This window comes from Salvelinus alpinus, chromosome 9 (genome assembly GCF_045679555.1).
Source record: "Salvelinus alpinus chromosome 9, SLU_Salpinus.1, whole genome shotgun sequence".
NCBI classification, from domain to species: domain Eukaryota; kingdom Metazoa; phylum Chordata; class Actinopteri; order Salmoniformes; family Salmonidae; genus Salvelinus; species Salvelinus alpinus.
This window is the reverse complement of record NC_092094.1, coordinates 87146221-87162778: the sequence shown is the minus strand read 5'-3', so window position 1 is coordinate 87162778 and position 16558 is coordinate 87146221. Positions and strand designations below refer to the sequence as shown.

At 43.1% G+C, this 16558-nt stretch overlaps 1 protein-coding gene across 3 annotated transcripts in view; it reads right to left on the bottom strand.

Moving 5' to 3' along the window:
- Positions 1-602: 602 nt before the first annotated feature.
- Positions 603-16558, bottom strand: part of LOC139530919 (hypoxia-inducible factor 1-alpha-like) — a 64516-nt gene continuing 48560 nt past the window's right edge. For 2 of the 3 annotated variants that reach the window (XM_071327724.1, XM_071327725.1), the window contains exons 4-14: positions 8263-8347; positions 7618-7933; positions 7212-7318; positions 6877-7024; positions 6419-6708; positions 6075-6262; positions 5821-5943; positions 3803-4068; positions 3592-3694; positions 3353-3458; positions 603-1701 (exon numbers count right to left, since the gene is read on the bottom strand). In XM_071327724.1, the coding sequence (XP_071183825.1) occupies positions 1538-1701; positions 3353-3458; positions 3592-3694; positions 3803-4068; positions 5821-5943; positions 6075-6262; positions 6419-6708; positions 6877-7024; positions 7212-7318; positions 7618-7933; positions 8263-8347 (1896 nt within the window). In that variant the 3' untranslated portion in view covers positions 603-1537. Of the gene's footprint in view, positions 1702-3352; positions 3459-3591; positions 3695-3802; positions 4069-5820; positions 5944-6074; positions 6263-6418; positions 6709-6876; positions 7025-7211; positions 7319-7617; positions 7934-8262; positions 8348-11272; positions 11419-16558 lie in introns of those variants that run through there. The other variant, XM_071327726.1, reaches the window with a different exon arrangement.

Below are 16558 nucleotides of genomic sequence, written 5' to 3'. Positions count from 1 at the left end.
GGACTAGAAACCGATCGAACATCTCTGGAGAGACTTGAAAATAGCTGAGCAGTGACGCTCCCCATCCAACATGGCAGAGCTTGAGAGGATCTGGAGAGAAGAATGGGAGAAACTCCTCAAATACAGGTGTGCCAACATTGTAGCGTCATACCCAAGAAGACTCGATCCTGTAATCGCTGACAAAGGAGCTTCAACATAGTAATGAGTGAAGGGTCTGAATACTTATGTAAATGTGATAGTTTTTTAGTTTTTAATACATTTGCAAGAATGTCTAATAACCTGTTTTTGCTTTGTCATTATGGCGGTATTGTGTGTAGATTGAGGGGGAAAAAACAATTTAATACATTTTAGAATAAGGCTGTAACGTAACAAAATGTGGAAATAGATAAGGCGTCTGAATACTTTCCGAATGCACTGTATGGAGGGGAGTGTGTCAACATTTGTGTATGTACCAATCAAATTGAGTTTTGTCCTTGTTATCTAATGTGTATCTAATTTTAATTTGACTGCAGGATTCTTCTGTTGGAGTGAAGAATTCATGTTTATTTTGATACCGCAATATTCCATGACATGACACAGAATATATGTTTTAAACAAGGCAATTATAATTTTTTTCAGTTTTATTTTACACAGCAACAGGAAGCATGACAACACTACAGTATTTGGACCAATGCCATAAAACAGACAAAAAAAATTGAAAACAGTTATGCAAGCATAACACTTGCTTGCTACTAATGATGAGATAATTATACTGATAAAATGATGATCATATGACACACGTCACTAAATTCTAAATGAAGTGTTTGAGTCTCGACTAAAAATATGAAATACATGATCAAACTGAGTGGCGAATCCTCCATTGTTAAAAACAAACACTGGATTTAGTTCCTATTATACCTTTCCACATGTATTTTATTACTCATGACAAGGCTTTAAGACATCTCGGAAAGTTCCCCTGGTCAATGCACAGTAACACACACTTATGCCTAAAATACTGGTAACCAGTAATGAGGATATAACATCCAATGAAACAATGAACTCAGCCTTCTGGACCATATACTATTGTTGTACACAACATAAGAATACAGAGGAAAAAGTCCAATAAAATGGTTGAAATTCCATTAAAACGACTTTTAAAAAAGCCGTAATATATATATTGCTGGTAATCGTATTTCAAAAATATATATAAATTGTGCAATTAAAGCTTACAATACACTGCTGGCAGTAGCGCCACCGGTTTCCATGGAGACCAGACAACAGAGCCATCCATGGAGGTGCCATACGTGTGCTGTCAGACTCCCGAGAAAGAAACAATTACGTGCCTCTACCTACAAACACTACCACATCCCTTACACCAACTCTGTATGACTTTCATCAAGGTGGAACGCTGCAGAGATCACTTGGTGGATGCAGACGGCAGCCAAAGTATAATATCAAACTCACACAGAGACAAATAAAGTGGCAGTGGGTGGACAGGAAGTGAGTGAGAAGTTGTAGTGTCTAGTCTGGTCCAGCAGGGGGCAGGCTAAGCATTGACTCAGTTGACTTGGTCCAGGGCACACAGCAGATCCTCGCCCTGCAGCAGGTGCTGGCGACCCACCACAGGGGCATTAACCTCACAGTCATACCGGGTCAGCTGTGGAAGGGTGAAGGGCGAACCGCTGCCCTCCGAGGAGATGCCAAGCAGGCAGCTTGCCAGGTCTAAGAGAAACAAGAGAATATAAGGGACACTAGTGTCATTGTATCATGTAAATGATATGTAAAACATACAGTGCCTTCGGAAAGTATTCAGACCTCTTAACTTTTCCCACATTTTGTTAGGTAACAGACTTATTCTAAAATTGATTTTTCAATTTTTCTCTCAATATACACACACAATACCCCATAATGACAAAGCAAAAACATTTCAAACATATTTTTTGGAACTAATAAAAAAATTAACTGAAATATCACATTTACATAAGTATTCAGACCCTTTACTCAGTACTTGGTTGAAGCACCCTTGGCAGCGATTACAGAGTTTCTCCCATTCTTCTCGGCAGATCCTCTCAAGCTCTGTCAGGTTGAATGGGGAGCGTTGCTGCACAGCTATTTTCAAGTCTCTCCAGAGATGTTCGATCGGGTTCAAGTCTGGGCTCTGGCTGGGCCACTCAAGGACATTCAGAGACTTGTCCCCGAAGCCACTCCTGTGTTGTCTTGGCGGTGTGCTTAGGGTCTTTGTCCTGCTGGAAGGTGAACCTTCACCCCATTCTGAGGTCCTGAGCACTCTGGAGCAGGTTTTCGTCAAAGACCTCTCTGTACTTTGCTCCGTTCATCTTCCTCTCAATCCTGACGAGTCTCCCAGTCCCTGCAGCTGAAAAACATCCCCACAGCATGATGCTACCATCACCATGCTTCACCGTAGCATTGGTGCCAGATTTCCTCCAGAGGTGACGCTTGGCATTCAGGCCAAAGAGTTCTATCTTGATTTCATCAGACCAGAGAATCTTATTTCTCATGGTCTGAGAGTCTTTAGGTGCCTTTTGGCAAATTCCAAGCCGGCTGTCATGTGCCTTTTACTGAGTGGCGGCTCCCGTCTGGCCACACTACCATAAAGGCCTGATCGGTAGAGTGCTGCATAGATGGTTGTCCTTCTGGAAGGTTCTCCCATCTCCACAGAGGAACTCTAGAGCTCTGTCAGAGTGACCATCGGGTTCTTCGTCACTTCCCTGACCAAAGCCCTTCTGCCCAGATTGCTAGGTTTGCGCGGGCTGCCAGCTCTAGGAAGAGTCTTGGTCGTTCCAAACTAAGAATGATGAGGCCACTGTGTTCTTGAGGCATTTCAATGCTGCAGAAATGTTTTGATACCTTTCCCCAGATCTGTGCCTCGACACAATCCTGTCTTGGAGCTCTACGGACAACTCCTTCGACCTCATGTCTTGGTTTTTGCTCTGACATGCACTGTCAACTGTGGGACCTTATATAGACACGTGTGTGCCTTTCCAAATCATTTCAAATCAATTGAATTTACCATAGGTGGACTCCAATCAAGTTGTATAAACATCTCAAGGATGATCAATGGAAACAGGATGTACCTGAGCTCAATTTCGAGTCTCAAAGTAAAGGGTCTGAATACTTATGTAAATAAGGTATTTCTGTTTCTGCAAACATTTCTAAAAACTTGTTTTTGCTTTGTCATTATGGTGTGTTGTGTGTAGATTGCTGAGTATTTTTATTTTATTTAATCCATTTTAGATTAAGGCTGTAACGTAACAAAATGTGGAAAAGGTCAAGGGGTCTGAATACTTTCCGAAGGCACTGTACATAAGTTTAATGTCAGGCCTTGGCTGTTGTGTATTCCAGGACTAACTACCTGTAGGTAGGAGCAGTACGGTCCTGTTGGAAGGAGCCTCAGAGCTGCCCAGCTCAGACACCTTGAGCTTTTTACCTGGCCCAGGAGGGTCCTGGAGCAATGCCCTCTAAGAAAAACAACATATTCAAATTAGCCCTCAATATGCCAGATGTTATCAAACAGAATATCTCTGCTAAATGTTTATTTTTATTTTTATATATGTATAATGTGATAAAAACATTTCTAAAGGTCCTACACACATGTACTATTCCGACAGCCTGAGACAGAGACAACTTTCTCTTGAGCTGTGAGTTCTGGGTGGCCAGTGTCCTGAGGGAGATCTCTCTGTCCATCTGAGGCGCCCTAGAGCACAGAGAGTCACACACCATGTCAGCAGTCAGAAAACACTGATATGCTTTAGTTTTGAGGAAAGGGTAAGTTGGAAGGAGTGTGTGTATGTGTGGGACTTACCTCATGGTGAGTAAGGAGGCAGGGCAAGGGCTAGCTGCCAGCTCCGGGGCTGGGGAAGCTGTCCGGCTGCTTGGGGCACTGAAGGGGGAATCAGTGTAGCTGTGGACATCCTGGGTGAGGTGCAGAGGAGAGCACAGAGGAGAGCTCTCCAGGGGTTGGGCTGGGCCACACGACGGGGGCTCCTCTGGGGACAGGGTGCGCAGCTGGAAGTCATCATCCATGGGGATGTATGGGGCCAACATCTCCAGGTCCAGGTCCTCCATGCCCTACAGGGGGAAACAAGAACATATGTCAGATCAGACTTTACCTGAATCAAGTCATATCCTTTAAAAGACGTTTAGAATCCACGCAAGTTCAGGGAAGTGGTGGAATGGAATCACATCAATTACATCTCCGCCTACAGTATTTAAACCACACAACAGCTGATTCTCGTTTCATTTAGGTTCACCATTGTACCAAGATGGACGCGTCCCACTGCCACCCCAGTCTCTTCCTTATATTGTTCACTACCCCCTCCAGCTACTGATAGTGTGTAACCCAAGCTCGTGACATTTTTCTGGTGACCACATGCTTTTTCAGTTCTGGCCACAAATTTTCTATAGGATTGAGGTCAGGGTTTTGTGATGGCCACTCCAATACTTTGACTGTTGTCCTTAAGCCATTTTGCCACAACTTTGGAAGTATGCTTGGGGTCATTGTCCATTTAGAAGACCCATTTGCGACCAAGCTTTAACTTCCTGACTGATGTCTTGAGATGTTGCTTCAATATATCCACATAATTTTCCTCCCTCATAATGCCATCTATTTTGTGAAGTGCACCAGTCCCTCCTGCAGCAATGCACCCCCACAACATGATGCTGCCACCCCTGTGCTTCACGGTTGGGATGGTGTTCTTCGGCTTGCCAGCCTCCCTCTTTTTCCTCCAAACATAACGATGGTCATTATAGCCAAACAGTTATATTTTTGTTTCATCAGACCAGAGGACATTTCTCCAAAAAGTACGATCTTTGTCCCCATGTGCAGTTGCAAAGCGTAGTCTGGCTTTTTTATGGCGGTTTTTGAGCAGTGGCTTCTTCCTTGCTGAGCGGCCTTTCAGGTTATGTCGATATAGGACTCGTTTTACTGTGGATATAGATACTTTTGTACCCATTTCCTCTAGCATCTTCACAAGGTCCTTTGCTGTTCTGGGATTGATTTGCACTTTTCACACCAAAGTACATTCATCTCTAGGAGACAGAACGCGTCTCCTTCCTGAGCGGTATAACGGTTGCGTGGTCCCATGGTGTTTATACTTGCGTACTATTGTTTGTACAGATGAACGTGGTACCTTCAGGCGTTTGGAAATTGCTCCCAAGGATGAACCTGACTTGTGGAGGTCTACAATTTATTTTTCTGAGGTCTCGGCTGATTTCTTTAGATTTTCCCATGATGTCAAGCAAAGAGGCACTGAGTTTGAAGGTAGGCCTTGAAATACATCCACAGGTACACCTCCAATTGACTCAAATTATGTCAATTAGCCTATCAGAAGCTTCTAAAGCCATGACATAATTTTCTTGAATTTTCCAAGCTGTTTAAAAAGGCAGTCAACTTAGTGAATGTAAACTTCTGACCCACTGGAATAGTGATACAGTGAATTAAACCTGAAATAATCTGCCTGTAAACAATTGTTGGAAAATTTACTTGTGTCATGCACAAAGTAGATGTCCTAGCCGACTTGCCAAAACTATAGTTTGTTAACAAGAAATTTGTGGAGTGGTTGAAAAACGAGTTTTAATGACTCCAAACTAAGGGTATGTAAACTTCCGACTTCAACTGTATGTAAATAAGGGTGTTTTTTATTTTTAATACGTTTTCAAAAATTTCTAAAAACCTGTTTTCACTTTGTCATTATGGGGTATTCTGTGTAGATTGATGAGGAAAATATTTATTTAATCAATTTTAGAATAAGACTAACGTAACAAAATGTGGGAAATTTCAAGGGGTCTGAATACTTTCCGAATGCACTGTAGGTACCGTACCTGTGAGGTGAAAGGCGTCTTGGGCTTTGTGTCGATGGCAAACAGTCTTTCCACCAGGTCCAGTTTAAGCGCAGCACTGATGTCAGAGTCCATTGGAAAACAGAAGTTCAGCGGGCTGTCAGGCTGCAGAGGACATTACATTGGTTAAAGACTAGTATTTGTGAACAGAAGTATTTTTGACACAGCAACTTTCCATTGATTTCCTGACTGGCAGTTTTAAAAGCGGTCCGTCTGGACGTGGTATCCCTGCTCACCTCAGTTGAGTTGTGGCTGCCTGGGGTGCTGAAGGAGTCTGGACCTGCCTTGGTCTCCACTGAGGCGCTGGGGCTCAGGGGCTCTTCACTGGGGGGCAGCATAGAGTGAGGCAGGGCCAGCTTGTCACTGGTGGAGGGCAGCATCACATCGTTGTAGAGCGGCACGTCCGTCAGCAGGATGTCAGAGTCTGCAGGGACAGTAAAGAGGGGGTCAGAATGAGTTTGGGTTAGTAAAGTAAAGCGTGACTTTATCACTAATTGTAAAGTTAATCTTCCATTATAAAGTTAATCTTCCATTAAAAAGTAACTATCAACCAAAGCTCCAGGCAGGGCAGGGTACTGACCGGGGCTGCTGAAGTCCAGGGAGATGATGGTGTCTCCTGCGGCCGGGGCCAGAAGGGTGAGGGCCTCTGGTTCCTCCTTCAGTCTGTCGTACAGGCTGGCCAGCGGCTGGGCCTCCATTGCCTGGGTGAACAGCTTCATCACATCCACCTTCTCCTCCTTCAGGAGCACAGGGGACACCTCTGCCTCTGAGCCCTCGTCCTCTTCTTCCTCCTCCACCAGCTCCTTCTTTACAGACCTCATGTCCTCAGTCTGCTCCAGAGACAGCACCATTTTCTCCTCCTCAATGCCACTGGAGCAAGAGGGAGACAAAAACAGTTACATATCATGTCTTACTCCACCTTACAAAGGGAACATCTGATTGATTGGTTGAGTCAGAACCCAGTGGAGTCAGTCCACCAGACAGTTTAATCCCGTGATCAAACTAGCCTCTAACACACTATGTAGACCATGACGGTACCTGAGCACAAAGTTGACAGAGACAACACACTGGGGCTGGGAGTTCTTGCTGTTGTAGATAACAGTGGCCTGAGTCTCCACCCACACAAAGCCACCTATCTTAGCCAGCATGCGGTACTGGCCTGTGCTCACCTGGCCCTTAACAAACACTGGAGAGAGCCAAAGAAAGAAGAAAAGGGTGAGAGAAGAGGAAAGAGAGACTGCAAGTAGCTACCTAGTACTTCAACATTATATTACGTACTGAAGTATATTGCCAAGCATTGGGCATTTCCAGACTACATGTCTGCTTTAACGGGGAATACCTTTGCATTGTCATATTTATGTGGGGATGCTTACAGTTGTGATGGGTCTTAGTGAGGTGGTCTGAGTCCAAGGCATGGTAGTACTCATACACAGAGCGATTTAACAGGTCCTCTGGATCATAGCCCATCAGCTCAGTGATCCTGGACAACACAGAGTTAGGGGACAGGTTAATCCTGCTGCTTACTGGAGTGCCATTCAACCTATTGGACACAAGGTGGATCTGTGGCACTACATTCAGGAGCTACCTATTATTAAATCACATCTTTGTGTGAATACAAGTCATTTAACTTTTCAAGGAAAAAATCTAACGCAACATATATTCTTACAACAATAGCCCTTATTCTTATAATGAGTAAAGCGTCGTGTTAGATTCAGTATTCTTCTACTACATTATTCATGCTGGTGCTGCAGTCAGCGGAATGGTAGGTCTCAGTTTCACCTCTCGTCACAATAGGTGAACTTCATGTCCAGTGTGTGGCGGCTGAGGAAGGTCTTGGTGTCCAACGGCGCCTCGATGTTGGAGGGGTGGGGGATGGGGTCACAGACCAGCACCAGGTAGGAGACGGGCGGCTCCTTGTGCCCACAGGGGCTCTGCTCAGCTGGGGCTTCATGGACTCGCACATGGCCTGAGCAGTGGAGAACCTTCCAGGTGGCTGATTTGACATTGACAGTGCGCCCCCTGCTGGTGAGGGTACATTTCATCCGCAGGAAGAAGCTGCGCTCTGTGTTTGGTCCCTTGGACTTTTTAGAGGTCCCTGAACAGGCAGAGGAGAGAGAGAAGGTGAGACTGAGGTTAAGAAATAAACAATTACATTTAGTGTTGGTGTGATGTGCAAAAAAGGAATGGTGTCAGTGAAGCAAAGTGAATACCAAGGGAAAAGACAGTAGCCCACTAATCACCCTGACCCCGGGGCTGGAGTGGGAAATGATAACTAGTTCTGACAGGCTCCGACTTTTGCTTGGAGCTGCTAAATTGAGCCCCACACTACTTGTTACACTGATATTCCAGGGTGCTGTGTATAGCAGAGTCTATTCTCAGTAGGAACCTTTAGCTTGAGTGTGTTTTCACAGGGGTCGGTCTCACCTGTTCTGTGTACCAGGATCTCCCTTAGCTCCTCGTGGTCACAGGGGTGTGTGTACTCAAACACACTAAGTCCTGTCAGGTCAAACTGCACATGGACAGAAGAGGAAGGATGTTTAGAAATAACATATTCATGGCAAGGAAAGAACAGCAAATGTGACTAATTTCAGGAAACTAGGCATATGTCGTCCATTACTACTTCACAGGAGAGCCATTTGAACATAAACTTTTTTTTTGAAACAAAATGCGTTTTTTGGCAGAAATGCCATCTCGAACATGTGAACTTTCATGTGCCTTAATAACAAACTTTTATTCCATCTGTAAATACAAATGATATTGTTAAGTTACGAGCCTAGTTGGTTTAGCCACAGAAAGACAGGAACCTTCCCACTAGCCAATATTGGCTGAGATAATGGGTGGGCTGGACAAGCCGAGAGATGTGTTCGGCTTGGTCTGCCATGTACCACGCTTCTGTCTGTAATATGAGATGGTCAGGACGTGTTGGTAATCCTTTCTAAGGCGCAACTTTTTTGAAAGATATCATGTAGTAGAACTGCAAAGGTGTTGTTCTCCACTTTCTAAAGGATCGAGTTTTGAAATTAGTGCGATGCTCGGTGGAATTCGAGTATGACAACAACATATTTGACTGAGTCGAAAAGAAAACACACGGCTGTTGTATAAAACACCTGTCTCCGGATTACATATTCAAACTAAGGGCAACCATGGCATTGGTGACAGAGAGGGAGAAGCGTCCATCCATGTATACGGGTAAGAGAGTCTAGCTAGCTACATTTTCAGATATTACATGTTTCTAATTTTGTCAGAAAGTAATTTAGCTGCCTGGCTCACGAGCTAACGTTACATGTATGATCTGTGTAGTAATATTATTTGTATCTCAGAGCCATTTCCAAATACACCTCTGCTGTCTTCAACCAGGATCTCAGTGATCACTGCTTCATTGCCTGCGTCCGTAATGGGTCCACGGTCAAACGACCACCCCTCATCACTGTCAAACGCTCCCTAAAACACTTTCTAATCGACCTGGTCCGGTATCCTGGAAGGATATTGACCTCATTCCGTCAGTAGAGGATGCCTGGCTATTCTTTAAAAGTGCCTTCCTCACCATCTTAAATAAGCATGCCCCGTTCAAAAAATTTAGAACCAGGAACAGATACAGCTCTTGGTTCATCCAGACCTGACTACCCTTGACCAGCACAAAAACATCCTGTGGCGTACTGCATTAGCATCGAATAGCCCCCGCGATATGCAACTTTTCAGGGAAATGAGGAACCAATATACACAGGCAGTTAGGAAAGCAAAGGCTAGCTTTTTCAAACAGAAATTTGCATCCTGTAGCACAAACTCCCAAAAGTTCTGGGACACTGTAAAGTCCATGGAGAATAAGAGCACCTCCTCCCAGCTGCCCATTGCACTGAGGCTAGGAAACACTGTCACCACCGATAAATCTACGATAATTGAGTATTTCAAAAAGCATTTCTCTACGGCTGGCCATGCTTTCCACCTGGCTACCCCTACCCCTGTCAACAGCACCGCACCCCCCACAGCAACTTGCCAAAGCCTCCCCCCATTTCTCCTTCACCCAAATCCAGATAGCTGATGTTCTGAAAGAGCTGCAAAATCTGGACCCCTACAACTCAGCCGGGCTAGACATTCTGGACCCTCACTTTCTAAAATTATCCACCGAAATTGTTGCAACCCCTATTACTAGCCTGTTCAACCTCTCTTTCTGTTATGGGATTTTTGTGAATAATGACTAAAATATGTATACATTTGACTTAGAATTAAAAAGAATGAGAACGCTACAGAATACTACTATGTTACCGTATGAATGAATCTTATTATAATCATAATGCTGAATGTAATGTGTTCCTTGTTAGAAAGAATGGGTTTATCTTCAGACAGGCTTGAATTATGTGTCTACCCAGGGAGGGGAAAGACCTTGGGTTGGTGGCAGATTATTTAACAGGTGGCAGACAGTGATGAGAACGCTAACTGTACTGCCATTGTATCCGAGAGGAGGATGGACATTAAAACCTATGACATGATCAGTACTCTCGAGAATAAACGCTATTGATTGATTGATTTTGAGACTGGTCTCTGTCCATTTAATGCTGATAAGTATCTTACAAATTCTTATGTATGGGCAGAGTGTTTTAATTGAATTGGTTGATAAACATATAGGAATTAAATTCCTTTAACAATTTGGTCCTTAGAGTCGGAACTCAAGATCTGCCTCTGTCGTTCCAAGGAACTGCTGAAAACCGTGCACGGGCGGATCCAGGATCCGTAAGACAAAGACCTGACCTCTGACTTGAAGGTTTATTTCAGGCCAGTGGTGAACTAGTACACGACAGAGGTGGTGACGAGATCCAACGATCATTGCTTTTCCCAGTCAGCGACAAGGTCCGTAGCCTATATTCTCGATTCTGGGGGGAATGATTTAAGTTATCCTTGATTTAATGTTCTAAAATGTTTAGAATTTATCAATAATAGGAGCTTTGCTATTCCAAACAGATCCAATGGGTTTTGTATGACCGATACACAGAGACAGGTCCGCAAAGACTTGGGGCAACGTGCACTGCCATAAATTAAACTAATCTTAGTCATGAGAGGCATAAGTCCCGAGATTAAGCTGAGATACTAAAAGTATCAAAAAAGGAGGAGAGGGAAGCCAAAATCTATAAATCTGAGATAAAAGCCAAATCTATAGACAAGAGGTTCCAGGAGAGAGGGAAACCTAATATGGCGGAGTAAGATACGAGATATTAACTTTAAAAGTCCTACGACACAAAAGAATAGGTTATTAACTGGGACTTTACGCCCCCGGGGAAATAGCTTATATTTGTACGGGTAAGATTTAATGTCCAACAAATGCAACGCTATAGATAAAGTTTCCAAACGGGAGAACAACCAAAATAACTAGGTAAAAACTAACGGTAAAAACAGCACATACATAGATCATAGAAATACATATACAGATAGTGATAAATACCATAGCTACTAGGAGCGGCAAGGATTTATTAAACATGGGTAGTAAATCCTCCAAGGAGGTCCCGGAATGGACGGGAGATCATCGTTATATGGAGCAGAAAGACAGAAGGAACATTGAATTCTGTTTAAAATGGAGGAAAAAGTATGAATTTGACATACATTTAAATAAAGAAAAACTGGAATCAATGATTAAACAAATAAATAGGGTTTGTGGAGACAAGGCAGATAAACAACGGGCAGAGGGGCTTGATACAGCAAGGGTATGGTTAGCCGAGGCGAGGAAGAGAGCTGAGGGAGAAAAGAAAAAAGAAGTAGGTTGTCGGGAACAGAAAACGAGGATTCCCACGGCTCCTCAGGAGGCTCCCCATAAGCCTAAATTGCATCCCTCTCTGGCCGATCTGGCGTGGAGAGATAATCCTGATGATGAAATAGTGGTGGTGAGGAGACGGCAGCAGGTGCTGCCCGCACAACCACCACCACCATATGCGGAGCCTGCTGGAGCCGAGGGAGGGATAATAGAGGTAGAGAAAGGGAGAAAGTCGACAAAAGTGGATAGAGACGGTCAGAAGAAAGGGGGAGATAGACGCTTTAAGTGTAAAAAAACGGGTCATTTTACTAGAGATTGTGAGGCTCCGTGTAAATACTGCAATAAAATAGGCCACAATCACCGAGACTGTAAACAGAGAGAACAGGTTGAGTCAAAACATCTGACCGTAACTATCGGGGTAATTCTGGACAGGCATGAAGGAGGCCTAAAGGGGAAAGGACCTAAGAAAGACAGAGAGAACAGGACTAGGTCGGACAGAAATGGAACGTCAGAGGAAGGGAGAAAGGGGGGACAAAGATGTTACAATTGTAATAAAAACTGACATTTCGCCAGGGAATGCGAGGCTCCATGTGGATATTGCACCGCGATTGTAAACAGAAACCACCGAAATTGTAATTGTTATTGGCTCCTTTATTCCAAAAGTGATGGTGGTTCAATGGTTAAATAGCTGCCTTCCAAGCTTGAGACCTGAGTTCGATTCACGGTAAATGTTCTGACTAAAATCTGAGTCTTTAATTAAATAATTTGATGTTTTGCCTGAAAAAATACGGTCGTTAGTGTCGGTATAGGATATAAACTGAAACGTTTTAATAGCTTGTTTAGGTTAAAATGAAAGACTAACCCATTTTAAATGATAGCGAGGCGCTTTCGATGTGATACGTTGTGTTGCCTAAATGATCTGCTGGAATAATGTATAGAGACTGGAATCATAATTAAATTACTAAATCATAGAGGAAAGTTAATAACGGAGAGATACGATAAAGTTGTGCCCATCGAAATGTTCTTATAAATTTAGCGAAGTATATGGTACTGTAACAACTCTGGGTTTATAAGCGCGGAAATCGACTCTGCCGCACGAGCATGCTTTTGCGGCACAGTTGATAGCGCGCCGGACCTCGGGCTAGAAGGTCGAGGGTTCGAGACTTGCTCCCTGCCTGTTTCATTACAGTACGTTTACATTTTGGAGTAGAGAAAGTTGAAAAGTTGATTTTACTTTTACGATAGAATTAAACCAAAACTCAGTCGGAGTAAGGGGTATGTTTTTGCCTAGAGGCAGGAATAAGAGAGTTAGTTTTGGTATTGGCTACTAATTTTCAGGGTAAGTTGCTAGAGGCAGGTTGATTTGTTGCGTAATAACGTAAAACTACGTCATTACGTGGGATACACAATAACGTTACTCAAATGGATTTGACCATTGTTCAGGTACACTCTTTTCTGTACTTCTGGCAATATAATTTTGATTGAGAGATGTTGATTGATGTTGTAAATTCTATTCAAGATCCAACATTTGTGATAAATTGGTTTTGGTTTATCGAACCCGTACTACTGCCTGTTGCAGTTAGTCAACAATGATTTACAATTAGTTGAAAGTTGCTGCGGCCTGAACACGGGCTTAGCGCTCGTTGTTGACATCACTCACAATGCACTTTTGCAACCAGGCAATGATGTTGTGACTGAGGGTGGGACAGAGAAAATGGTTTGTGTCATTTAGAATCGTAAAAGTTTATGATAGCTCTTTATTGATTTTTAGTTCGAATGTCTAGGTAACACCAGTGAAATTTAACAGAAAGTTAAGGTATACTAACATGCCGGTGGAGCTGATTTAATGTTAAAGGGACAGTACACGTTAATCACAGTTGTGTGTCTGTGTCTAAAGGCAGGGTACTCCTATCAACCATTAAGGAAATTTAAAACTAATGATTTGAGGGTGTACAATATACTTATAATTGCTAGGTTGTTTGTAGTAAACGTTGGGTTTAAGGGTATTTCCATGCTTCCCAGAGACAATATATCTTAAAGGGGTACACTCACGGAATATTAGGAGTTTTATTTTCCGAGTTTTAATTAAACACGTGAATTCTTTAGATAAAGAGTTCTTTAATATGTCTCATATAGTATGTAACACGACTGTAAAAGGGTGGTATAACCTTTGACCTCTATCATGGCTTTTTCCTTGTGGTCTGATCAGCTTCATGGGAGGGCCATTTGGATAATGAATTTGTGGTCTTTTGTGATACTGATTTTAAGGTAAATTGAATAACTGATCATTATTTGCGAGTTTATAGTTCCTTGCCATAGTTATAAATTGAACCAATGAGAAGAAAGAAAGGGCATAGCCTTGGACTAAGGGCAGACTTTCTTGAGTCTCTCTCCCGATGGCCATAAGGGTACCATAAGTTCACTTTGTGGAGGGTTCCAGAGTAGTAACTGTGATCTGGTCATGTTATTTGTAATTGTTGTTTTTATCTCTTGACCGGTAGTAGTATTTTTATATATATGGCACTCCGGGAGAATATTGGGTTAGAAGAATCCCCGGCAGTGGAGGGACTCAAGGCCCTGTATAATCAGTGGAATGCGTCCCGAGATAAGCCGTACCATTACATGAATGATATTAAAACCTATGACATCATCTTTATTATATAACCTGATGTAAATTGTAATATGATCAGTACTCTCGAGAATAAACGCTATTGATTGATTGATTTTGAAACTGGTCTCTGTCCATTTAATGCTGATAAGTATCTTACGAATTCTTATGTATGGGCAGAGTGTTTTAATTGAATTGGTTGATAAACATATAGGAATTAAATTCCTTTAACACTTTCGTATCGTCTGAGATCCCCAAAGATTGGAAAGCTGCCGCGGTCATCCCCCTCTTCAAAGGTGGAGACACTCTAGACCCAAACTGCTACAGACCTATATCTATCCTACCCTGCCTTTCTAAGGTCTTCGAAAGCCAAGTTAACAAACAGATCACCAACTATTTCGAATCCCACCGTACCTTCTCCGCTATGCAATCTGGTTTCTGAGCTGGTCATGGGTGCACCTCAGCCACGCTCAAGGTCCTAAACGATATCATAACCGCCATCGATAAGAGACAATACTGTGCAGCTGTATTCATCGACCTGGGCAAGGCTTTCGACTCCGTCAATCACCACATTCTTATCAGCAGACTCAATAGCCTTGGTTTCTCAAATGACTGCCTCACCTGGTTCACCAACTACCTCTCAGATAGAGTTCAGTGTGTCAAATCGGAGGGCCTGTTGTCCGGACCTCTGGCAGTCTCTATGGGGTGCCACAGGGTTCAATTCTCGGGCCGACTCTCTTCTCTGTACACATCAATGATGTCGCTCTTGCTAATGGTGATTCTCTGATCCACCTCTACGCAGACGACACCATTCTGTATACATCTGGCCCTTCATCGGACACTGTGTTAACTAACCTCCAGACGAGCTTCAATGCCATACTACTCTCCTTCCGTGGCCTCCAACTGCTCTTAAAAACAAGTAAAACTAAATGCATGCTCTTCAAATGATCGCTGCCTGCACCTGCCCGCCCATCCAGCATCACTATCCTGGACGGTTCTGACTTAGAATATGTGGACAACTACAATTACCTATGTGTCTGGTTAGACTGTAAACTCTCCATCCAGACTCACATTAAGCATCTCCAATCCAAAATTAAATCTAGAAATCGGCTTCCTATTTTGCAAAAAAGCAACCTTCACTCATGCTGCCAAACATACCCTCGTAAAACTGACTATCCTACCGATCCTTGACTTCCGCGATGTCATTTACAAAATAGCCTCCAACACTCTACTCAGCAAATTGGATGCAATCTATCACCGTGCCATCCGTTTTGTCACCAATGCCCCATATACTACCCACCACTGCGACCTGTATGCTCTCGTTGGCTGGTCCTCGCTACATATTCGTCACCAAACCCACTGGCTCCAGGTCATCTATAAGTCTTTGCTAGGTAAAGCTCCGCCTTATCTCAGCTCACTGAGCAGCACACGCACTAGCAGGCATATTTCACTGGTCACCCCCAAAGCCAATTACTCATTTGGCCGCCTTTCCTTCCAGTTCTCTGCTGCAAATGACTGGAACGAACTGCAAAAATCACTGAAGCTGGAGAATCGTATCTCCCTCACTAACTTTAAGCACCAGCTGTCAGAAAAGCTCACAGATCACTGCACCTATAAATAGCCCATCCAACTACCTCATCCCCATACTGTTATTTATTTTGCTCCTTTTCACCCCAGTATCTCTACTTGCACATTCATCTTCTGCTCATCTGCTCACTCATCCAGTGTTCAATTGCTATATTGTAATTATTTCGCCACTATGGCCTATTTATTGCCTTACCTCCCTTATCCTACCTCATTTGCACACACTGTATATAAACTTTTTCTAGTGTATTATTGACTGTATGTTTGTTTATTCCATGTGTAACTCTGTGTTGTTGTTTGTGTCGCACTGCTTTGCTTTATCTTGGCCAAGTCGCAGTTGTAAATGAGAACTTGTTCTCAATTAGCCTACCTGGTTAAATAAAGGTAAAATAAAAGAATTGCATTGCTAGTTATAGCTAGCTAACATTGAATTGAACCTGGTTGGTTAGGTACCTGCAGATGCATGCAGGGTAGTAACGTCACAATTTGGGATTATGGTTCATTGTTTAGCTAGCTAGCTATACCACCGTTCAAAAGTTTGGGGTCACTTAGAAATGCCCTTGTTTTTGAAAGATAAAAAAAAGATTGTCCATTAAAATAACATCAAATTGATCAGATACAGTGAACACATTGTTAATGTTGTAAATGACTATTGTAGCTGGAAACGGCTGATTTTTTTATGGAATATCTACATAGGCCTACAGAGACCGGTTATCAGCAACCATAACTCCTGTGTTCCAATGGCACGCTGTGTTCGCTAATCCAAGTTTATCATTTTAAAAAGGCTA